The 24,106-nt window shown below is 41.5% G+C and overlaps 1 protein-coding gene across 5 annotated transcripts in view; it reads right to left on the bottom strand.

Moving 5' to 3' along the window:
* Window positions 1-24,106, bottom strand: part of AGXT2 (alanine--glyoxylate aminotransferase 2) — a 78,643-nt gene that overhangs the window by 20,688 nt on the left and 33,849 nt on the right. Inside the window, exons 10-15 of one of the 5 annotated variants that reach the window (XR_003550662.1) lie at window positions 23,383-23,515; window positions 20,052-20,143; window positions 17,110-17,259; window positions 11,134-11,232; window positions 5,350-5,453; window positions 4,562-4,786 (exon numbers count right to left, since the gene is read on the bottom strand). Coding sequence is in view for 4 of the 5 variants with exons in the window: in XM_027774886.1 (XP_027630687.1) it covers window positions 4,780-4,786; window positions 5,350-5,453; window positions 11,134-11,232; window positions 17,110-17,259; window positions 20,052-20,143; window positions 23,383-23,515 (585 nt within the window). In the remaining variant the exon portion in view is untranslated. Of the gene's footprint in view, window positions 1-4,449; window positions 4,787-5,323; window positions 5,454-11,133; window positions 11,233-17,109; window positions 17,260-20,051; window positions 20,144-23,382; window positions 23,516-24,106 lie in introns of those variants that run through there. The other 4 variants (XM_027774886.1, XM_006156334.2, XM_027774887.1 and 1 more) reach the window with 4 other exon arrangements.

Genomic DNA, 24,106 nt, shown 5'->3' with positions numbered 1-24,106 from the left:
AGACTCAAGACTTGAGTACCTTTCAGAATCGTATTGCTAGACTTGACACTAAGATGTCCTTCAAAGGTGGAAGACTAATGATTATACTGTTATGTATATACAAGATCCTGTGGGACCCAGGGAGCCACAAAGAATATGTTGTACCCAGGGAGTCACAAAGAATATGTTGTATGACTTTATCTGAATAGCTAAATCCCTCGGTCCTTCTTTCCAGGAGATGATATCTTGGCATTAGCAGGGTCCTTGGCCTGGGAATGAAAAGGATTTTTGTTTGTTTGCTTTAAATTTGAGTTTTAATGCTTCCTCTTCATGTTTTACTAAGTCTTTGAATGGCTATCATGAATTTTAGCTTCAGTGTTCTCTTTTCCTTTATCTAAGAGGAAAACCAATGTTAGAACTATTAAGGGCTTTGAAGAATAACTAAGAGATGTTGACTTTCTTGCCAAATCTCCCTGACTTTATAATTTCCACCAGCAAAAAAAGAGGGGTCAGCCAAACTGTGCAGAGGTTAAGTGCAGTGCATTGGAAACTGGGATCTACATGGCCAATTATGATTGAATCTAGGCCTGGCAGCTTGAAAAGCATGCTGGGTACATGTGCATGCTCTCCCCAAATCCTTATGGGATGAAGAAATGGAGGAGAAAGGATTGTGGTTTGACCATGCTCTATTGGAGAAGGGGGTTCTTTCTTTCTTTCTTTCTTTCTTTCTTTCTTTCTTTCTTTCTTTTTCTTTCTCTGTCTTATGCACACAAATCCTGGCAAAACCAAAAATAAATCCAAAACAAACAAAAAAGCAAAACCCAAACAACAAGAAAAGAGAAATAATATTCAGGCAGAGTGTTGTACTGAAGCAAGGAACCAAGATGCAGGACATGGAAAGAATGTTGGAAATGCAAAGCTCCAAAGGGTGGGTTGAGAACAAATTGCAAAGGTTCTGGAATGCCATAAGAGTTGGAGTTTGGGCATTGTTCCTTGGAAAACAGAGAGCCCTCAAAGGCTTCAAGAGACAACAGACATGATCATATCTATCTTTTTAAAACATTTTAAACTTTATATTTATTTATTTATGTTTGAGGTATTTGCCATAGTGTGCATGCACTTACTAGAGAGACAGAGAGAGACAATGAGAGGGAAAGTGAGAAATCACCCTGCAGAGGGTATGGCCACACTACAATTCTGTCTCCATTCTCCTCTGGGATTTTGAGCATGCATGCACACATGCCCAGTGTGATTTTCAAGCCACCAGGTCCAGGACTTTTACGGTGGTCAGCCATGTGGTATTCCAGCACCTTAACCACTACACCACCACCTTCCCTGATATTTTCTTTTAAGTAAGTGACTTTGGTATTAGTGTAGAGCAGTGGCTCTCCAGTCTTTGGTCTGTGTACTGGTGCTGGGTCATGGTCTGTTGGGGGCCAGGCCATACTAGTGCATGAGGTGGGTAGTCGGGTGAGCGAGTGAGGCTTCATCTGTGTTTGCAGCCTCTCCCCATTACTGGTATTGCTGCCTGGGTTTCACTTTCTGTAGGATCAGCAGTGGCATTGCATTCTCATGGGAGTGCAAACCCTATTGTTGTGTGATTGTTTCATTGTATATTGCAATATGTTAGTGGTGGAAATGGGGTACATGGTGGATGTGGTGCACTTGGTACATCCCAGAACCACCCTTCCTCCTCACTCCCCTACACCCTATTCATGGAGGGATTGTCTTCCACAAGGGCAGTCCTTGGTGGTGGGAATTTTGGGAACCACTGGTGTAGAGGATGGGCAGGAATCCAGAATAGCAGTTTGGAGGCAGTTTAAATAGCTTAGGAGAGATGATGGTTCAAATTAAGGCAGTTTTGGTACAAATGGGTCATATTGGAAACATTATGTTACATAAAGTATTCATGAGACTTGGCCGTGCAATTGATGACTTATGTAGTGCAAAAGGATGCCTTGGAGGGGAGAAGAATATGACCTAAATTGTGAGGTGTAGATAAAAAGAGTATCATTAATAGAAAGGATTTCACTGGAAGAGAAATATTTAGTAGAATTTGTGTTACATCTGTGAATTTGAAGTGTCCCCATGACATCCAAATGAAAGTGTACAGAAAGCTGGAATCTTGAGGTTGGAGCTCAGAAGAAGGGTGGGGTTGAAGGTTATTATTATTATTATCATTATTTTTTGAGAAAGAGATTTTTTCTATAGAGCATGTGCACTCACAGGAGAGAGAGAGAGAGAAAGTGAGAAATCACCTTTGGGGGGGGGATGTGGTGGCCACGCCACGATCTTTTCTCCTCCATTTTCCTCTCAGGATTTGGGCATGCATGCACACACACTCGGCGTGAGTTTCAAGCTGCTGGGTCTGGGACTCCAAATGTGATCAACTATGTGGGAGTCCAGCGATGTAACCATTATGCTATCTGCTGGTCCTCTGAAGATAATTATTTAGAAGTTATCAACAGAGTCAAGACAGGTGAAATTTCAGAAGTGCATGAAGTTGCCTGTATGGAGAGAGGATAGCATGGAAGAAGAGATGCCTGGGACAGAACCCTGTATTTGAGGCATTGCCAGGAAAGAGACTGAAAAAGAACCACCTGAGTTAGAAGGACCACATTGCAGAAGCAAAGGAAAGGTCATATTCAAGAAGGAACAGTTATTTAGGAAGAATGTTCAAAGGTAACACTAAGTTTGGCCATAAAGAAATCACCAGTGGCCTTCTGAGAAAGTAAGTTTATTTTTTTTTAAGAGAAATTTTTGCTATAGGGCATGTGCACTCATTGGAAAGGCAGAGAGACATAAAAAAGCAAGAAATGACAGAAAGTAAGAAATCATGTGCCTCCCCGTCCCGGGGATGGCCACTACAATCACTTCTCCTCCATTCTCAGGATTTTGGGCATGCATACACATGTGCCCGGTATGTTTTAAGTTGCTGAGTCAGGGACTTAAACCACAGTCGACTACGTGCGAGTTCAGCAGCCTAACCACTATACCATCTGTTGGTTCTGAGAAAGTAGTTTTCAAGGAACGAGGCATAAATGAGATCCTAGTGATTGGGGCTATACATGGAGCACAAAAACTGCTCTTGGGAAAGATTTTACAGTGAAGGAAAGAAGAGAAATATAGCCTGAAGGGAAGAAATTTCTCTTTGTTGAGTTCATTAGTTTACAAAATGGTTTTATATCCATTAGCTCACTTGATTCCCAAGACAACTTCAGGAAGTAGGAAGGGTAAGTATTAATATGCTTGGGAGCAGAGGTTAAAAAGAAATTAAAAGGCTTGTCCCAGGTCAATTATAGCAAATCAGAGAAAGAACTGAATTCAGGATTTAGGACATTTGGCTTTTAACCCAAATATTTTTCCTCTGTGCCAAAAAACAGAGCACTTCTGAAGTGTTTGCTCTATTTGGAGATTGGATACTGGCAGTCACTGAGCTACTGGGGATAGCAGAGAGCTACTGGAAGGTTTTGAATAAAAGAATGCTATGCTTAAGTAAATGCCCACCAGAAATAAATCTGTCGGTGAGATGTAGGATGTGTTAGAAGAACAGATACCACAGCAGGGTACACTGGGAGGCCATGGCTTCTAACCAGTCCACCACTTTTAGTAAATGGCAATTACATGCTGAGAAAGTTATTCCCTTTCAGTTCTTCAGATCTTGTTTGTGTTTGGAAGGTTTCACTTTACCAATAAATACCCTCTAATCTCCCTTCTGAGCAAAAAAAGAATAGGCCTCAGGTTGAGAACATTTGCAAACAATGGCATATTGCTAGAAATGGATAACATCACTCTGTTCCCCCTTTATGGTTTCTTTCTACTTATGACAAGTTGTACTCATTTTTCATTTATTGTAATCATATGAAGTTTAAGATTAAAGTCAGCTGGTGGCCTAGTGGTTAAGATAGCTGGATCCTATATGACTGACCATGATTGTAATCCTGGCCCTGGCATGTTGAAAAACATGCTGGGTACATGTGATGAATGCTCCAAATCCCAACAGGATGGAGAAAAGGAGGAAGAGGGAGTGTGACATGACTACACTCCGTTGAGGGGGTGCTTTCTTCCTCTCCCTCCCTCTCTCTCTCTCTCTGACTAGCCCATATATCTCTGACAATTAAAGAAAGGAAGTTTACTATTAAATATATCTAAGTAAAAAAATAAAATTAGAAAAACTGGTTGTCATTCTAAGATAAGAAGTATGCATATATGGAAAAAAATCTATGAATGCAGATTCATGTAGTCTAATGTGTAAAGTTTGGGAGATTCTGGTCTTGAAGACTATTGAAATAGGAGTAATGAGAGTTTAGATCGGGGTGAGATGATGGCAGTGGAAGTGGATGAGCAAAGAAGACTCTGATGACATTTTAAGGGAGTTAAAGAGAGGGAAACGATTATCTTCCTGAGGTATTTTCTGCATACTTTTTCAGGATACTTTTGGCTGCAATAATAGAAAATGTAAATAAAAAAGACTCTTGCCACACAGTGCATTTATTATTTTGTATGTCAAGAAGCCCTGAGACATGTGGCTCCAAGACTAGTTAAGCCCGTCTCAGACATCCCAGACTCAGCTTCTGCCCACCTTCAACCTCAGCAAACAGGCTTTGCCCTCCTGGTCACAAGATGGCTGACATGGCTCCACAACATCTTCATGAAGTATGATAATTTTCAGTTCAAGAAGACATCTCTTTTAGTGTAACAAGAGTAAAGGGTAAAGAACCTTTCATTGAAGGCATCTCCATCAAAATATCTTTCTTCAGGATTCATTGGCCCAAAATATGTCACATATTCAGGTGTAAATCAATCCCTACAAAGGGAAATCAAATCATCATAACTAGCCTAGACTAATTAGGACTTATTTTCTGAGCTAGGGATAGAGACACCTCCTCATTTTTTCTCTCTCTCTCTTTTTTTTTTTTTTGGAGAGGTTTATGCTATAGGGCACGTGCGCTCACCAGAGAGACAGAGAGAGACAGAGAGACAGAAAGTGAGAAATCACCCCCCAGGGGGGATTGCCATGCCACAATCCCTTCTCCTCCACTCCCCTCGGGATCTTGGATACACATACACAACACGCCTTGCATGAGTTTAAGCCACTGGGTCCGGGACTCGAACCACAGTCGACTACATGGGAGCCTAGCGACATAGCCAACTGCTGGTCCCGAGATCTCTCCTCTTAATGGTGGAATTCTCAAAATAATAGGGGCTCTGTCTACAAATATGACTGGTAGTAGTCAGCAGTATCTTTTGTGACTACCACAGCAGTAATTTTCCTTCAAATACCAGTGGTTCTGAAATTCCTCAAATTCAACCTTGAACAAAAGTAGGACATTCTTGAGGCTGATGGTTTTTAATTTCTGAATATTTTACTTAGCTCTCCTTTCCACATGTTGGGTTAAGGCAGAATGAAATACTTCCACAGCAAAATCAACATCTGGTTTCGTGATGCACATTGAGGGTGCAATGCGGAATGTCTGAGGAGATAAAGAAAAAGCAAGACAATGACTCATCTGAGACTCAAATATAACTTTGAGGAAACTCACTAAACCAAGAATCCCAAATCTTGTTTTTAATGAGATTTCTTACAGTTCTCTCACTGGGTTGCCCTTTCCCAGGAATGTATCCAGGTCATTTATCCTCTAGACTTCATACAAATCCTTGTTTCATCTGACTCTGCCTCTTTTCTTTTTTGTTTGTCATCTGTTTATCTCCTTAATCTTTTCCCCATCCTCACTGAAGTCAGAAGCCTTTTCATTCCTTTTTTGCCATCACTGAGTGATGTTCACATACATGTGGACAACCCTACACATTAGCTTTTTGCTTTTATGATTGCTACAACTCCCAGAACCTCCATCTACACTCCTACTCACCCATTCATATCCAAGGCCAGCACCAGGAGCCCCTCTTCACCAGGAACAATCCCATTTCTGACTCCCATTGCATGTACCCTTTGCATGAATGTCTCAGTTTCCTCATTGCTCCATCATCTTTGGGTCTAACTGCCCACTCAGACCCATTCCTTCTTTTCCCACCCAGCAGTTGATTGCCTGACTCCCTCACCTGTCCCCTCATTTCATCTGCATTTCCACCCTTCTATGGCTGCACCCACAGAGAAAAGTCACAGTCCTAGTCAAAGCTACAATTATACCACTTTTTTTCAACCCAGATGGTTGACAAGTGTTAGAGGAAAATCACACAGCTGGTTAGCCTAACACTATCAAGTATTCAGGGTTTCTATTGTCTGCTGGTTTCCCCAAATTTTCTTGTCCTCTGTCAGTTTCCTTTCTCATTTTAAACCTTTGTTATTCTTTTTTTTTTTTTTAATGATGTGATGTGGTATTTTATTTTTATATGTTTGTGTGTTTTAATTCATTTTTAAACTTTCTTTATTTCATTTTCTTTTATACATTCAATCACATTATTTAGCTTATTTCAACATGTGAACATTTCTCCCTAGTCCAGTTGATAAAACTATAAAATGATCTTCAACAAATAATACCACATTTCTTTGTCCCATTAATGCTTTGCCTCTCTATTTTTCTTCTAAATGTCCTTCCTCAGACTCTACTCTTTCACGCACAATATATCTGGTATTTACATCCACTTATTGTGTTTCTATACCCTTTAAGCCTTTGTTACTCTTATCAATGTCCTTGCTCAACTCCCATACCTCTCATTCTATTTCACAGACCATCATGCGTCCTACAACTCAGAGAAAATCAAAACTGTCAGGCAAGATCTTTCCTTAAATGTGTTTGCTCCCACATTCATTCTTACATCTTTCCTGAAAGCTCAAGAATGGAGTGTCTTTCCTGTTCAGCTCCACATTGTCTGTCCATGTCCTTAATTTGGTACTCTCATCACCTTCATTCACTCCAGGAGGCATCCCCGTGTTCTCATGTATCCTCAGTTTCTCTTCAACTTCCTCTCAGTCTATCGACAAGCAGGCTTAAAGATCTCATAACCCAAATCCATACCAAGAAAAATTGGCCCACTGATTCCTTCTAGGTACTTTACAGATGTTATCCTCCTGCTTTTATCCAAACTTACTAAAAAGATGATTGATATTTATTGACTAATCTTTTTCATTATTCCCATCTTATCTGTTTGTCATGGTCTGGTTTCTGCCCCTAGCAATCTTCTGACATCATTCTTCTAAAAGCTCCCACTACATGCAGAATCCAGTTGACATTTGCTAGTCCTCATCCCTCTTGGCCTTCTTTGCTGTACTGGACCCTTTGGACCCTCTTTCTTTATGACTCTCTCTACTCTCTTGCTTCCAAGACTCTACTCTTCAGCCTTCTTTCTGCCCTTTTCTGTCTTGACCTGAGCACCTGTTCTTCACCTGCCCTTTAAATTCTGCAGTTATCATATTTCTATCCTCATTTCACGGTACATCTCATCAGGCACTAGACTTCCCAGGAGATTATCTCGTCTTTTTTATTTTTATTTTTTTCAAATTATTGCTAGAGGGCATGTGTGCTTATCAGAGACAGAGACAAAGACAGAGAGCAAGGTAGAACATCCCAAATGGGGAGGTCACATTGCCCCCTCTCCTCCATTTCTTCACTTTTGTGATTTTGGGGATGCACACACATGTGCCTAGTCTATTTTTCAAGCTGTCATGCTGGACTTGAACCACGTGGTCAGCACATGGGATCTAGCTTCCTTAACTATTAAGCCATGTAGCTGGCATAGATTTCCTCATTTTACCACTTACTTGCTGATGACTAGCAATTATGACCTTCATCTCAGCCCTTTTCCCTTTTATATTTTTATATAAAATATACATAATCTCCATTAATATGTTTATAAACACTTCAAACAAAGCATGCTTAAAGTTGAACTCATTTGTGACCACATAAAATTAAGTTAGACATGGGGGCTTCATCCTCAACTTCCCTTCCTTCTTCATATCCAAGTCCTGTGCATGTTACTTCCAGAATGGTTCTCAGAATGTCTCCTTTATCTCTACCACTACTCAAGCTCAAGCAATGTCCCCTGCCCCAACCCAAACTCTCTGTCTCAAGTCTTGTCTCCTAAACTTTATCTTCCTCAGAGAATAGGTTCAGAAATCAGACTGACCGAGTTTGAACTTGGTTTTGCCCCTACCGGGTTTGTGACTTGGGCTATTTGCTTAACCTGTGTGTCTCTTTTTTCCTTCATCTACAAAATGAGGATATTAATAGTACTTATTTCAGAGACCCATTGGGAAGGTCCCCTAAGACCATGCATACTAAGTGTTTAGAACTGTGCCTGACAAATAGTAAGGGCTTCTTTTTTATTCCTGCCTCACTGCCTCCTGTCTCCTGCTCCAGCCACATTGGTGTGTGGGTAACTTTGGGCACTCTGCTATGTTTCTACTCATGCTTTGACTCTGCTGGCCAGAAAGGTTGGACTAGGAGTCCCTCCTGTCTTCTCCTGTAGTACTCCCTTTTTGTATTTGTAGACGAGCTTACTACATTGTACTGAGATTTTTCTGCTTATATGTCTTTCTGTCCTCTCAGATCCATGAAGGGAGGACCAGATCTCACTTATTGTAGCTTAGGATCCCAAGTTATCATTTACTGCTTAGCACTTAATAAATGTTTGCCAAGTGACAAAGAAATAATCAAGCAAGTACACAATTGTTTCATGTCTTTATAAATTGCGTGTCTTATGATTTTTTTTTTAAAAGAGAGCATGCATACTTTCCAGAGAGACAGAGAGAGGGAAAAGGAGAAAAACTGCCCTAATGGGCATAGTCACAATGCAATCCTTTCTCCACTTCTCTGTCATGTGGGGCTTTGAGGTACACATGTGCACATGCCCAACATGTTTTTCAAGCCACTGGAGTTAAGATTCAAACTTTGTGGTCACTCATGTGGGATCTGGTTGTCTTAACCACTAATCTCTGGAGCTGGCCCTTTCTAAGGATTCTTCATCATTAAATTACGCCGTTTAGGCCTAGTCTCAGTGGCACACTTGGTAGTATGCTTAATTGTGGAGCCAGATGTCACAGCTGACTGCAGCTGAGAGTCCCCAGTCCGATCAGCCTGCAAACATGCTGGGCACATGTGCGTGTGCTCAGGATCCTGGCAGGCTGAAGAACTCGAGGAAGGGAGTTGCAGTATGGGTGAGCTCTGTGGAGGAAGCTTCTCTCTCTTTCTCATGTGTGCATACATGCTCTATCATGAATAAAATAAATAAATATTTTGCTGTCTGATTTGTACAGAAAATTTATTATCAGACCTAAAAAAGCCTCATAGAGCATGCCCTGGCAAAAGTGCTCAGTTTGGTTTGGTTTGGTTTGGGCAAGAAACATTGAAGCCTGTCCATTAAAAGGCTGTTTGGTGGCATGGGGCCAGGAGGAGGGTTAGCACTGTGGTTAAGTGGTGTGCATTAGGAAGTCAAATTCCACATGATAGACTATGGTTTGAGTCCCAGCCCCAGTGACTTGAAAACCATACCAAGCACATGTGTATGTTTGTCCAAAATCCTGACAGAATGGAGAAAAAAAAAAGGATTGCTGGGTGTCAGGGGATGCTTTCTTTCTCTTTCTCCCTCTCTCTAGTGAGCATATAATGCCTGGCTATTAAAAAAACAAAAAGGGCTATGGGGAAAGGTGAAGAAAAGTTGAAGATATAGGAGAACATGTAGATTTTTTTTGGGTAGGGGCTAGCAGAGGCATTGGTGGATGATCTGAATGAGACTAGGAGAGGAAGAAACTCCTCTTCACAACAGAAAGTGCTATGGTCTGAACATTTGTGTATCTCTCAAAATCCCTAAGTCGAAGTCCTCTTCCAAAATATGATGGAATTATGCAGTGGGGAGGGGCATTGGCAGGTGATTAAATCACAAGGGAGGAGCACTGATAGCGGGAGTAGAGCTTATAAAAGAGGCCATGAAGAGACCCCATGTCCCTCCATAAGAAGAGGACATAGCAAAAAGACAGTGGTGTAGGAAGCTGGTTCTTACCACACACTGAATCTGCTAATGCTTGATCTTGGACTTCCCAGCCTCTGGAACTGGAGGATTAAATTTCTGTTGTTTATAAGCTACCCAGTCGAATTTTGTTACAGCAGTCTGAACCAAGACAAGGGCCAGCCATGGATATAGCAATTGATGAGTTCATGAAGAGATCTTGCCTGAGAGCTTCACTTTTGCCTGAGAAGTATGAGGTAATTGTTTGCATTGAAATCATGAGGGGCAGGAATGGAGCAGGGAAACTGGGAAGAATGAGGAATGTTTAAAATGGGAAAAGGAGATGACAAAGGACAAGAACAAATTAGGGGAGCAGCAGAAGTTTCCCTCACTCTGACATCTCTGTCCAAGAACACAGCCCTGATGAAGGGCCTGCTGGTGTGGGGGGTTCAGGGGCAGATCACTTTATAGAAACTGCACCCTAGACCACAGCATTTGTGACAAGAGGGTTCTACTGGGGGGTTGGGCTTGGCTTTGCCAGTAGGGGATCAGGGAGAGCTCAATCTCAGTCTTGGCTTGTTAGGGTTTGCGGAGGGTGAAAGGCACTGGGACTGACTGCTTTTGATTCTACATTGGGCATCATGCCCAGGATAGTCCCTGCCTGTCCCGTAGGAGTCACTTGGGTCATCTATGTGACTACTCAGTTGCTCCCTGCCATTACCACCATTAAGGGCTTCGCAAGTTCACAAAGAGCGTGCTCAGGCTGCATCTTCATGCTATGGTGCTGGATATATTAATTACTCTGATTTGATTACTATGTTGTAAACAGGTAGTGAAACATCACCTTGTACCCTGTAACTATGAACAACTACTAAGGGTCAATTAAAAATAAAACCAAAACAAGCCCAGCCTCAGCAGCACAAGCTGGAGGGCACCCTTGCTTGGTGGCTGAGGCCACATGAAAGGCTGGGTTTGATTTCTGGGCCAACCCAGACAGGCCAGGTGCTGTGGTGTGTGCCTGATGTCCAAACTACCTGGGAGGCTAGGGCTGGAGACATGGTGAGACCCTATCAAAAATACCTTTCCCTTTCTCCCTCAACCGCCCTCCCCCATAAAGAAAAAAAAAAAAAGAAATCAAGATGAAAGTCATAAAATAAATATTTGAATAAAAAAGTAAGGTGGGGCAGGGCATGAAAGTCACCAGCGCCGTGCCTTCCTCAGATGACAAGTAAAGACGAGTCTTTGTCTTACCTGAGAAAAATTGCCACCTCTGCCAACTAGGAGCCCCATGTTCTTGCAGTCTTCATGGATTTGATTGACTTCCTCACGGGGGAGAGGTCTGCGGCTCATCTGTAAATACATTTTATTATTTACTCCTTTAAGATTTTTTGCCATCAGGGCACTGCCACTCACCAGAGAGAGACAGAAAGAGACAGAGAAAGGGAGAAGGTGAGAATCACCCCACAGGGTGGATGGCCATGCCACAAGTCCTCTCCTCCATGCTTCTCTCTGAGTTTTGGGCATGCATGCACATACGCCCGACATGTTTTTCGAGCTACCTAGTCAGATCCAGAGCCTTAAACACCACACCGCTTGCTGCCCTAGTGTAACATTTTAAAGATATGTTCTCCTATGTGCTTAAATGTCAAAAGGCTTTATTCCCAAGAGGAAAAAGCCCTCAATCCATTCTTCCCTCTCTCTCCTCTGTAAATAGAGCTGTTAATTGTTGGACCAGAATGTTGGAGAGGGTTATTAAAAATATTTGTTTTTATACTGATTTATCTCAAAATTCCAAAGATAAAATGAAGTTCTCTGGAGACATCCAGTGAATCTTGGCTCTGCTAATGGCTACCTTGGGAGTTCGATTCCTTAACAGCTGAATTTGGAAGTTTTTAGTTAGTCTGTCTCTTTTTCCCAGAGTGTATGTGTGCACTTGCCGGAGAGAGAGAGGGATGGAGAAAGCACCCCTAAATGGGATGTGGTCACACTCAGTCCCTTCTCCTCCATTTCTCCACCTTGTCAGGATTTGGGTCACACGCATGCGCCCGGCATGTTTCTCAAGCTGCTGGGGCTGGATTTCGAACCATGGCTGAATGTGGGAGCTAGCCTCCTTAACCACTGGGCCATGGGGCCAGCCCAAGGCTGGCTTATTTATATGACAATTCTCCTCTCCTCTTCACTTTGTTCTGCCCACAAACAGAGCTCATTTCAAAGTCCAGGAAATGGCTCAGGAGTTGCACAAGGGCAGGAGCAGCCAAGCTTTCCCTGGGAGCTGGAGGGAGGGGCACTTGTCATCTCCCGTTTTTGGAATTTGTTCTTGCTCCTCAAGGCTTCATTCTTAAGGGTTGGAAAGATATGTGCTTAGGGACCCAAGAGGGTGGGCAGATCCCTACGCATCTGAAGTAGGTGCCCAACCTGTGGACTTAGGCATGTCTACGTCCCCTGGGTGGCATCAGGCTGGATATGTGTCCTTTCTGTGCCCCTCCTGTTTTCCCAGTCTGTGAGGACAAATGTCTCCCTCCAACTTAGTTGTTTCAAGACATGCTATGTCTGCATTACCTGGAAGCCTTTCCAAACTAAGATATTTGAGTTTCAGGCTAGATCTATCAAATTATAAGAATATTTGGGGCAGGGCTTGGGCATCTGTTCTTAGAACACCTCTGGGGTGACTGGGCTGAAAAATGCTCCAATCTTCCTCATTTCTTCCATAGCTCATTCCCTGAGAGCAGCAGCAGAAGCCAGGCTCTCTGGTTTTAGATGCACAAGACACAATCTGCCATCCTCCCGAGGTAGAAGAGGAGTCCCTCCAGTGCTTCCTACCCACTGTCCCTCTGGGCTCTGCTCTCCATTCTCCCTCTCCATACTCACTCTGGCTCCAGCTCTTCCCTCAAGTCTTTCATTTCTTGTAAGATGTTGGTGTCTGAGGACAGAGTAAGACTGAACTTCCAAGAGAGGTTTGTCTTTTCTACTGGTCTTAATGTTTTAAGATAAACCCCACTTAGGCTCTCATCAACTGGAGAGTGAAGACTTAAATAACTTAGGGTTAATGACAATTTGGTATGGAAAGAAGTCAAGTGTGGGGGCCAGCAGATGGTGCGGTGGTTAAGATGACAGACTCCCACATGGCCAAAAGGAGTTTAAGTCCTGGATCTAGTAGCTTGAAAACCATACTGGGATCTGGTAGCTTGAAAAGCACACCAGCAGATGGTGTAATGTTTACGTCGATGGACTTCCACATAGTCGACTGCAGTTCAAATCCTGGAACTGGTGGCTTAAATTTGTGCCAGGTGTGTATGCATACATGCTCAAGATCCCACGAGGAGGATGGAGAAGGCCATGGCTATCCCTCTGGGGAGTGATTTCTCGTTTTCTGTCTCTTTTTCTGGCTAATGCATGTGCTCTATAGCAAAAAAAAAACCCTCTCTTCAATAAAAAAGAAAATGAAAAAAAGATAAAAGAGAATCACACTGGTATGTGAATGTGTGCCCAAAATCCCAAGAAGAGAATGAAAGAGAAGAGACTGCTGCATGGCCATCCCCCCAGGGAGTTGATTTTCACTTTCCCTCTGTCTCTCTGTCTGTCTCTCCCTTCAGTGAGTGCATGCACCCTATGGCAAAAACCTAAACAACAATAACAAAAAGCCAAATGTGATTCTATGGACTGGAGGACAGAGGGGGCCAGTTCTCCTTGAAAGGCTTTCTGAGAGGAAGCTGGGTGGAAGGCCAACATTACACATCTGGATGTGTGTTGGTTGTTTGACTTCACCCCAAAATGAGTCTGGGTCAGTGTCCTCCCTGCACCTTTGCCCATTTTATTGCCCTTTGGATTCAATAGCTATAACCAAGAGCATCATGTACACATGGATAAACAGGGCCTGCACTCTGATGAGGAAAAGCCAGAGGGTCGGCTGCTTGGGCCCTTTTGCTCACACCTGTGTCTCAGTTGCTTAATAAGCAAGCGGGCAAATGAACTTCCCTTCTCCATACTGCCTTAGGGATGCCTCCTGCTGATAATTTAGTGTGACGCAGACATTTTTCCAGTGTACACCAATGCATTTGTATGTATATTTTAAGGAAGTCATACTTTGTGATGCTGTATAATTTTCTATTAATATTTTATAATATATTGGGTCATCGGAAAAGTCATGACTCATTGATATGTCATAACTTTTCCGATGACCCAATACTTTGGACATCTTTTCAACTTAGTGTATTTGTTTTATCTTTTTCTTTTTTTTTTCTTAGAGAGATATTTTTGCTATAGGGAATGTGCGCTCACTGGAGAGACAGAGTGAGACAGAGAGACAGAAAGTGAGAAATCATCCCCTGGGGGGATGGCCACACCACAGTCCATTTTCCTTCATTCTCTTCTTGGGATTTTGGGCACTCATGCACATGTGCCTGGCATGAGTTTTAGGCTGCTAGGTCCAGGAGTTGAACCGCAACCAACTACATGGTAGTCCAGAAACATAACCATTATGCCATCTGGTAGTCCCTCATCTCAGTGTATTTGACCTAATCTTCTTAAAGTTTTTATCTGGTATCTCATTGTTTGTTAGTAATTTGTTCAATCTCCTGATGTTAGGCATTTAGCTGTTTCCAATTTTCATGATTGTAAGCAATGCTGCAAACGTTCCTGTTCATATATATCTTCACATACTGTTATGAGTATTCCTTTAGAGCATGAATTGTCAGGTCAAACATATAGACATTTAAAATCTTGACAGATAAAGACTATTTACTATCCAAAGAGGTACCTCTTCACCAGCGGGTTATGCTGGATAGCATTATTGCAAAGTTCTGAGTTGGTATAATTACAAGACTGTGATCTGAAGAGTCGCAGAGGCCTGAAATCAATCAATAAACAAAGCACTTACCATTCTTACCATCCACATGCTGCCATACCTCAGAAGCATATAATTTATTAAGGAAAATAAAGTTTTTAAAAACCAAGTCAATGGATGCATGTTGGATGCAATAGACTGAATATTCATGTATTCCTCAAAATTCGTATGTTGAAACTTAATTCTCAATGTGATAGTTTTGAAGACAGGGCCATTGGGAAGGTACTAAGTACATGAGAGGGAAACCTTCATGAAGGCAATTAGTTCTCTTATTAAACAGGTCCCAGAGAACTCCCTCACTCCTTCTGCCATGTAAGATTACAGTGGGAAGACTGTCACCTATAAACCAGGAAGTGGGCCCTCATCAGATACTACTCTGCTGACGCCTTGTTCTTGGACTTCCCAGTCTCTAGAACTGTGATCAATAAATTTTTGCTGTTTATAACATACTGTCTATAGCATTGTGTCATATCAGCCTGAACTGACTACGATAGTGGAAAGGATCTCTTCAAAGGAACTTTTAGACAGTGAATGCTAGATGAATTCGCTGAAGGGTAGAGCCCCTGCAAGGGGAAGAAGCAAAGGCAAGGAGAAGGTGTTTTTAAAGAGCTGAATCTTGAAGGAAGAGGTATGATAAAGAACTGGATCTTGAAAAATACTAGGATTTCCAAAGGTAGAGAGAAAGGGGAGTATTATGTCCTTTGCTGGAGAAAAGCTTGAATGACATTTGGATATAGGAGAGTGTATGGCATTGAGGGGACAATGAGTAGAACTAGGGAATGGAGGAGCTGGAATTGTAATCTGGGTGTTCTGCTTCCAGAGCCTTTGCCTATAAAGTAACAAACAACAGAGCTATGAGAAAAAGAGCCCATTTTGAAGATACTCATTCTGTAGATACTCGAGATATAAAAGATATTTTATAACTTATTTTATTTTGTCCATGGTATAGTTTGTATATTTTTCCATGCCAGCTATATATCATTGTCACTGTAATAGCATGATACCAGGATTGATCTTGTTCTGTATCAATGGCCATTTGGAAGGACTCCAGTGTTTTACTATGAAAAATAAAGTACTAATGAACAACTTTGTTTATATGACTCTGAGCACATGGAAGTTAGGTTTGGAATAGTGGGGAAGAGAGGACCATTTTCTCTTGTTGGACTTTCTTTCCTAGAATCTAGATTTTAAGAAGTATAGATATCTTTGAGGGAGCTCCTGGGATAAGGGAGGACTCAGGAAGGACTCTTCTGAGCTTAAGGCAATCTTGTATTGGGCCACAAGCTGAATATAAGTACACATGGCTTGTGAGTTGGAGAGCCTAACTAGTGCCATATTACTCTTTGTTCATTTTTCTATTTTCCCTTAGGTTTCAAATCTTGTTTGAACATTTCAGCTTTGTGCTGGCTATAGCCTCTGGTATTAATCAATGTCTGGTCTGAACATGAAAAGAATTGAGCATCAGTCTTTCTAAAGTAGGATGGTGTGGGAAGACCAAATAATAGGAAGTCACTCAGGGAAAGCTGGGTCCTTGTGCACTGGAGTTACTGCTGTGAGGTCAGTCTGGCTACTCCTCTCCATGCCAAGATTCTCCTGCCATTTCTCTCTCTAGAGAATCTAGGCTTTGTTTTTATGAAAAAAGGCACAATTTCTTACTCATATTAACTGTAGGAAAAACAGTAGAGACAAAAGAAAGGATCTGAGAGACATGGAAAAGAAGGAATTAATAGGACTTGACAATTGATATAAGGAAAATGGAGGAGTTACAAACTTCAATGATATTGAGGCTGGGTAATTGGAAGAATGGTTGACGGAGAGAAACAGAAACAGTGATGTGGAAAGAATAACCGGCTTGGGGGCCAATACTAAGTTGAATTGTCATGTTGAATTTGAGGCCTCAGTGGGCAACATTTCTCCTGGTTTCTTGGGAGATTGAAACCCATTCACAAACAAATGATAAGCAAAGAAACAAACAAACACAAAATCCTATATATCTTTGACATCCTCATCCCAATTCTTCACCACAACTTTCTTCTGGTCCATTTTACTTAGACTAGCTCTCTGAGCCCTCTGCCCATCTCCAAAAAATTTCCTTTCTTTCATATATTTCCAAGTGTTCAGTCATTGCCTAGTCTGGCAAGGATAATAGTGGTTCCTTTCCAGTGCTCTCTCTCATCCCTGTAGAATTCATTCGGCTAGCATTTTGTTCTTACCCAACACTCCCTACTAATCTCAAAGGGCTTTGTCAAGTCTTGCTTTCTGTATGTGCCCACTCCCTGAGAATAAATGAAGTGAGTTTTCAGTGGTTGCATCCTTCTTTAACTCCTGCTGGCCCCAGAAGCTACAGAGAGAGCAGCACCTACCTTATTCTAGGAAGAACCTACCTTATCTTGCACCATTTCTATTCCTATCATGAGGCCCTTGCCTCGGACATCTCCAACAATTTCAAACTCATCCCGCAGCTTAGCAAACTTCAGTAATGTGTAGGTACCAACTTCTTGGCTGTTTCCTTGTAGGTTTTCTTCTTTAATCACCTGTTGAGACAGAGTCCCAAATAATCTGACATGGAAAAAGTTCTAAAATCGACTGAGAAACATAGAGAGGTAAACATACATGACTTTCCTTACCTCTTTATTGTAACTTACTGAAGTCTAGGGTGGCTGTATTGTGGGCTACACAAAGATTTGCTGTAAGAAGCAAAGTCTTAGTAAAAAGGCGTTTCTCTTAAACCTCTTCACCTTTATTTTTTTTGGAGAGGTTTTCGCTATAGGGCGCGTGCGCTTGCCAGACAGAGAGAGAGAGAGAGACAGAGAGACAGAAAGCGAGAAATCACTCCCCAAGGGGGATGGTCACGCCACAATCCCTTCTCCTCCATTATCCTCTCGGGATCTTGGGCACAAACGCACACGTGCCCAGTGTGAGTTTTAAGCCACTGGGTCTGGGAGGCGAACCGCGGTTGACTACGTGGGAGTCCAGCGATATAGCCATTATGCTAACTGCTGGTCCCAAACCTCTTCACCTTTGGGGTGGTTAAGAATTTAGTAAAGACCAAAAGGTGTGCTTCAATACGACTAGTAACATAGTCTCCATAATCCTGGGGTTCATTACTGCCAGATTTTACAGAGAGTGGTGAGTACCAGTGAATAAGATAAATGTCCTGAAGAAAGAAATATCCCAGGTACTTGCCCTCCTGAGTGATGGTGACCTTTTTCCACCATTTCTTGGGTGTACACAGGATTTTGTATCCCAAGCACCCCAATTCAGAATCCTGGACTCTAGTTGAGCAAAGCCCCAGGTGAGCCCAAAGCCAACACACTGAAAAATATAGAGTTTCAGGACCAGCAGTTGGCATAATGACTATGTCGCTGGATTCCCACGTGGTTAACCATGGTTTGAGTCCCAGACCCAGTGGCTTAAACTCATGCCAGGTGTGTGTGCATGCTTGCCCAAGATCCCAAGAGGAGAATGGAGGAGACGGGATTGTGGTGTGGCCATCTTCCCTGAGGGGTGATTTTTCACTTTCTGTTTCTCTGTCTCTCCCTGTCGTTCTGGCGAGCGCACACGCCCTATTGCAAAAACCTCTTTCTAAAAAAAAAAGATACAGAGTTTCAAGAAGAAGTTCCAGTCAGCAGACCTGTGATTCTTGACAAGAGACATGAAATATATTAAATTAACATTTAACTGATAATACTTTCAAGGCTCCAGGCAAACCTTGATGTTTTTCAGACCCATTTGCTTATCTAAACTCTCTGTACCTTCTGAATTGATGTAGGCAGCATAGAATGTAAAGAAACAGGTGGCTGGGGGCCAGATGGTGATGCAGTAGAAAAATGTGATGCCTGACACACATGGGAGGGTTCTGGGCTCACGTCTGGAGACATCCCTAAGTGCTCTGGGCACTCAAGTGCCCATGGCCCAGGTTAGCTGAAGTCTGGAAGCAGCTCACATTGTCAGGACCCTGTCAAGGTGTTGTTTTTGTCTTTCTCTCTTTCTCTCTGTCTTTCTCACTCATGGAAGAAATAAAATAAAACCTTTTAAAAATTGGCAATGTCTGCAAAATGAAATAAGCAACACTTTCCCACCCACACTTTTTCATTTTATGTTTTAATCAAGTTTAAAGATGGGTACTTAATTAGTAAGGGACAGCTTTTACTTATGTATTTTTATTAAAAATTTTTAAGTCACTTTATTTATTATTTTATAATTTGCTATAGGGCACGTGTGCTCACTGGGGAGCAACAGAGAGACAGAAAGTGAGAGAGCACCTCCACCTCCAGGGGTGATGGCTACACTACAATCTCTTCTCCTCCATCCTCCTCTGGAGATTTTGGGCATGCATATGTGTTTTTAGTTTTTAGGATTATTTATTAAACTTTATTTATTTATTTAAATTTGACCAGAGAGGGATAGAGTGGGAGAGAGAAAAAGAGGGAGAGAGAGAGAGAGAGAGAGAGAGAGAAAGTCACCAGGTCCAGGACTCGAACTATGGTAGACCATATGGGAGTCCAGCACCTTTAACCACCACACTGCCTGCCAACCCCCATGCATGTGTTTTTAAAGCTACTGGGATTCAACCACCTCAATCACCACACCACCAGCTGGCTCCTATTTTAAAATATTTTTAAATTTGATATTTTTGAAGAGGTATATTATGCTCATGACTCCAAAATCAGAAAGTCTGAAAGTATAGACAATAGAAAGATTCTGGCTGATCCCTGGTTGCCAGCTACCAAGTTTCTCACCCCCGCATAAACAACCATCACTATTAATTTCCTGGACATTCTTCCAGAAGTATAGTTATTTAAGCAAATGTTATTATGCATTTTAGCAAGGACATTTAGAACCTTTTTCAATAGATGAGACCCTGGGCTAAGCCAGTGGGGTAGGACTGAACAATTGTTCATAATAGTTGAATTACCTAGCATTTGTAATTACAGAAAACTTTCTTGTTAGTCATTTAATTTATGACAATACAGGAAGGGGAAGGAGGGAAAAAAAATACACATACAGGGTCCAAATTAAACTAATAACAAGGAGAGCATTTAGTAACTACCCAGAAGACACTGCTTAGAGAACAAAGAAATTTCAGTGCTAGCAGCTGGCTAAGGAAATTCTTTTATTTCTGATGTATGTGAGGTTTGTTATGTATTATTTCTTATCCAATATTTCATGTACCTAATGCAGTGCTTAAAAAAGAGAGAAGGCAGAATAATAACTAGAAACTTACCTTTAATAATGCAACATAATCGAGTTCTGATAATGTGTGAGTGGTTTAGAAACAGTCATTCTATGCAACAAGAGACTTAACGTGGCTGCTGGAACATACCTCCAGCACAGCAGATCCAATGGCACAGGCCATGGGGTTTCCTCCAAAGGTGTTGAAGTGACTCAGGCATTTAGCCAAAGACTTGGCGATCTCTAAGGGGAGAAGCATTAGGTGGTCAGATTGACACATTCCTATCCAGAGTCTCTCACCACACCATTTGGGGTACATTGACATTTTATGTTGTAAAAGTCACCGTAGCTAATTCTTTCTTCACTCACCTCTGAGTGGATATTATGGGCTGAAAAAATTTGTACTTTCCAAAGTTGTAGGTTGAAATCCCAACTTCAAATGTGACTGCATTTGGAAATAGTCCTTTAAGTAGTTAAAGTTAAATGCAGTCTTAAAGACAGATAGGTTACATATGGTTGTTAAGAAATGAATTTGACAGAACTGGTTTTCTTAAAAGAAACAGAGGAGACACCAGAGCTTGCTCGCTCTCGCTCTCTTCCATGTACACATAGGGGAAAAGTTATCTCAGGATAGAGTGAGAGGGGGCCATCTATAAACTGAGAGGCTTCACCAGAAACCAAACCTGCAGGAGGCTTGATCTAGAATTTCTAGTCTCCAGAACTATGGGGAAATAAGTGTGTGCTGTTTAAGCCATCCAGTCTGTGGTATTTTGTTTGGGCAGCCTGAGCTAACTAATGCAATGGATAAGGAAAAATTGCTTACTTACTTGATGAGAAGTTTGATGACAAAATTTTCAATGTGTTGTATAAATTGGAAAGTACCTTAAAACTTGAGTTGTAGGAATTTACATGGAACCTTTAATTAACTTTAGCCCCCCCTTTTTTTACCCCTACATTCTACTCTTGACACTAAGAAGGAAGTGTCAAGAAAACAATCTCACCTAAAGTAACATGATTTCTGAATTGTTTTAAGGTCAGTATATAGTAGGTTCATTTATCTGAAACATGTTTGCATAGAAGAGAAATAGATTTCAATTAATTTATGGTATAGTCCATTGTCCATTTTAAAATACTCTTTCTTCCACAAATGGAAGAATGAATTGAAAAAGTGTGGTGCATATACTGTATGGAATACTATTCAGCCATAAAAAAACCTCTGGCGTTTGATAGAAAGTGGTCAAATATGGAAGATTTATTCCTGAGTGAGGCAAGCCAGGTTATGAAAGAAAGATATTGTATTTATCCACTTAATATATACTGACTATCCACACTCTATGGTAGAGATTGAAATATTGGAGGGCATAAAAGCAATGAAAATGGATGCTGAAGACAGTGTGACACAGGGGAGAAGGGGACAAGGGAAGAGTATAAAGAAGGATAGCAAGAGAACAAATAGGTATGACATTTGTGGGACACAGAAATGGTTTATTACCTGCTGATGATAACATGTATAGTATTCTCAACTGGGTTGGTCTGAGAAGTATTTAATGTTAAGTAAATTCTCTTTACAAGGCAAATGATGCGTAGTGATGGAATGTTTTTAAAAAAATGAAAAAAAACCTGAAAAAATGGAAAGCTATTGATGATGTGGATAGTAATGCCTTTGTCTTGACTGATATGCATGGTAATCATGCTGGAAAAAGAAATGTTATACACTATAAAGATATATGTGATTAAATGTAATATAAAAATACAATGAAAATTTAAAAATACTGTTTCTCGAACAAAACCTTGTTATTGAAAGACACGAAATTTCCTTATACTGTATAAAAGCTAGATGCACACTTCTGATGCTAATTTATTTCACCAACTCCAGTGATAAATACGGAAGCACAAATATTTAGAGTTCAGTTAAATGCTGCATTCATATTTTTGTACTTTTATTCATTCGGTTAAAACACTGAGTTATCGCACAACACTTACTCTTTAGTACCTCTAAAATGTGCTTACTCTTGATGAGAAAAACAAATAAAATAATTTTAAGGGTCAGCCCCATAGCCTAGAGGGTAAGGGAGCTAGATCCCACATGGCTGACCATGACTTGAATCATGGCCCTGGTGGCTTGAAAAACATGTTGGGTGCATATGAGTACGTGTCCAAAATCTCTACAGAATGCAGAAATGGAGGAGAAGGGATTGTGGCATGACTGTGTCCCATTGGGGAATACTTTCTCCTTCTCTCACTCTTTCTCTCTGTTTTTCTGTCTACTTGTGGTCAACCCACATGCACTTTGGCAATGAAAAACAATTATTTTAGGATTCTAAACAAGAAATGGTTTATTAGAAAGTTGTTTTCTGAAACCAGCAGATGGTCTGGTGGTTAAGATGCTGGATCTCAAATGGCCAACTTCGCTATTAAAGACCCTGACCTGGTGGCTTGAAAAACACACTTGGTGCATGTGCATGTGTGCCCAAAATTCCAAGAAAATAAATGAGAAGGGATGGTGCAGCCATTCCCCCTTGGGGGGAGGGTGATTTCTCACCTCTCCTCTCTGTCTCTTGCTGGTGAGCGTGTATGCCCTATGGAAGGAAAAGGTTACTTTCCGTAAAACCTAATTTTAATAAAAATAACAACTAATTCTAACATTCATTTTATGGAACATGTTAAATGTGAGATTTTACTGTATTTGCCTTTTTTTCTCTTTTTCTTCTGTTCTCTTTTTCTTTCTTTATTCTTTCTTTCCTTCTTTCTTTCTTTCCTTCTTTCTTTCTTTCTCTTTCTCTCTCTCTCTCTCCCTCTTTTTATTTCCTTTTTTTTTTTTTTTTGCCAGAGGGCACATGCAATTGCCAAAGAGATACAGAGACAGAGAGGGAGAGGGCGAAGGAAAAAGCACTCCCTAATGTGCTGTGATGATCTGCAGTTTTTTCTCCTCCATTTCTCCATAATATTGGGATTTGGGGCATGCATACACACCTGACTGATGTATTTTTCAAGCCACTGGGAATGGAAATTCAACTGTGGTCAGCCATGAGGGCTATGGCTTCCTTGACCTCTAGCCACGGGGCTGGCCTATATTTTGCTGCTTTGTTAATGAGGTATAAACAGAGAAATACGTCCCTCTCGACTTTGAGTCTATAGTTTACTTGTGTGGCAAGACCAAGTAAAACTCTCATGCAAGAATACAATTACTTTGGAGGTTTCAGGGTTGGTTTCATAGCACATCATACCCATCAGTGTAATGGAACTCTGCATCTCATTGCGGGGCTGGGGGTATTAGTCTTCCCTGCACAAGAACAAAAAGGACTGCCTTACTTCCATCTGTTCCACAGTCTGGCAGACAGATGCTTTTTTCTTTTGTTTGCTTGGGAAATGCGTTGTAGAGTTTCCATCACTGCCTCCAACCCACCAAAGTCCCAGTACCTATGTTTCCTACCATGGCCCATGCAGGAGACCCAGAAGCACAAACTGCCTGTAGGTCCTACCTGGACTGGTCACAACTGCTGCCATGGGAAAGCCGTTCCCAATCCCCTTAGCCATGGTGACAATGTCAGGGAGGACATCATGGGTTTGAAAGCCCCAGAAGTGAGAGCCCAGCCTTCCAAATCCTGTCTGTACCTGACAAAAACAAATTCAAACAGTGGAAACCTTTCAAGAAATGCTGCTTCTCCCCCCTCCCCTTCTCTTTTCTTTCCTTCTCTTCTTCTCCTCCTCCTCAGTATCATGGATGCCAGCCATTATCATCACCATCTGTATAGTGTCATGAAAAAAGCACTTTATCTGTGTCTAAGCTTTTAGGCACCAACAACCAATGACTAGTTTTGTGTAATTCTGGATGTGTTTCTTAAGTCTCTGTTAAATCATCTGTCAAGTAGAAATGCTAATAACAATACATGGTAGAGCTGCTGAGAGGGTCTATAAATAATGCATGTGAAAGGGATTATTGTGATTAATGGTCCCTAATAAGCACCTCCTTTGTGTAAGATGGTGGATAGAAAAGAGGAGAAACTGGATCTGGCTCTGGCTGGCTGAAGTGGATTTACTGTCAGTCTAGTGGAGCTGGGGCACTTGCCACACGGCCCAGATAGGCTGGTCCTCCTCTTCTCAGAGGTTCCCTCCCCTTCCTGAGAATTGCATCATGAGAAAGACCCACCTGAGTTCCTTAACTCTGGGTTGAACTTCTCTAATCTAGAAATTGTGAGAATTTGG

This window comes from Tupaia chinensis, unplaced genomic scaffold (assembly GCF_000334495.1).
Source record: "Tupaia chinensis unplaced genomic scaffold, TupChi_1.0 Scaffold000489_1, whole genome shotgun sequence".
NCBI classification, from domain to species: domain Eukaryota; kingdom Metazoa; phylum Chordata; class Mammalia; order Scandentia; family Tupaiidae; genus Tupaia; species Tupaia belangeri.
This window is presented reverse-complemented; position numbering and strand designations above follow the sequence as displayed.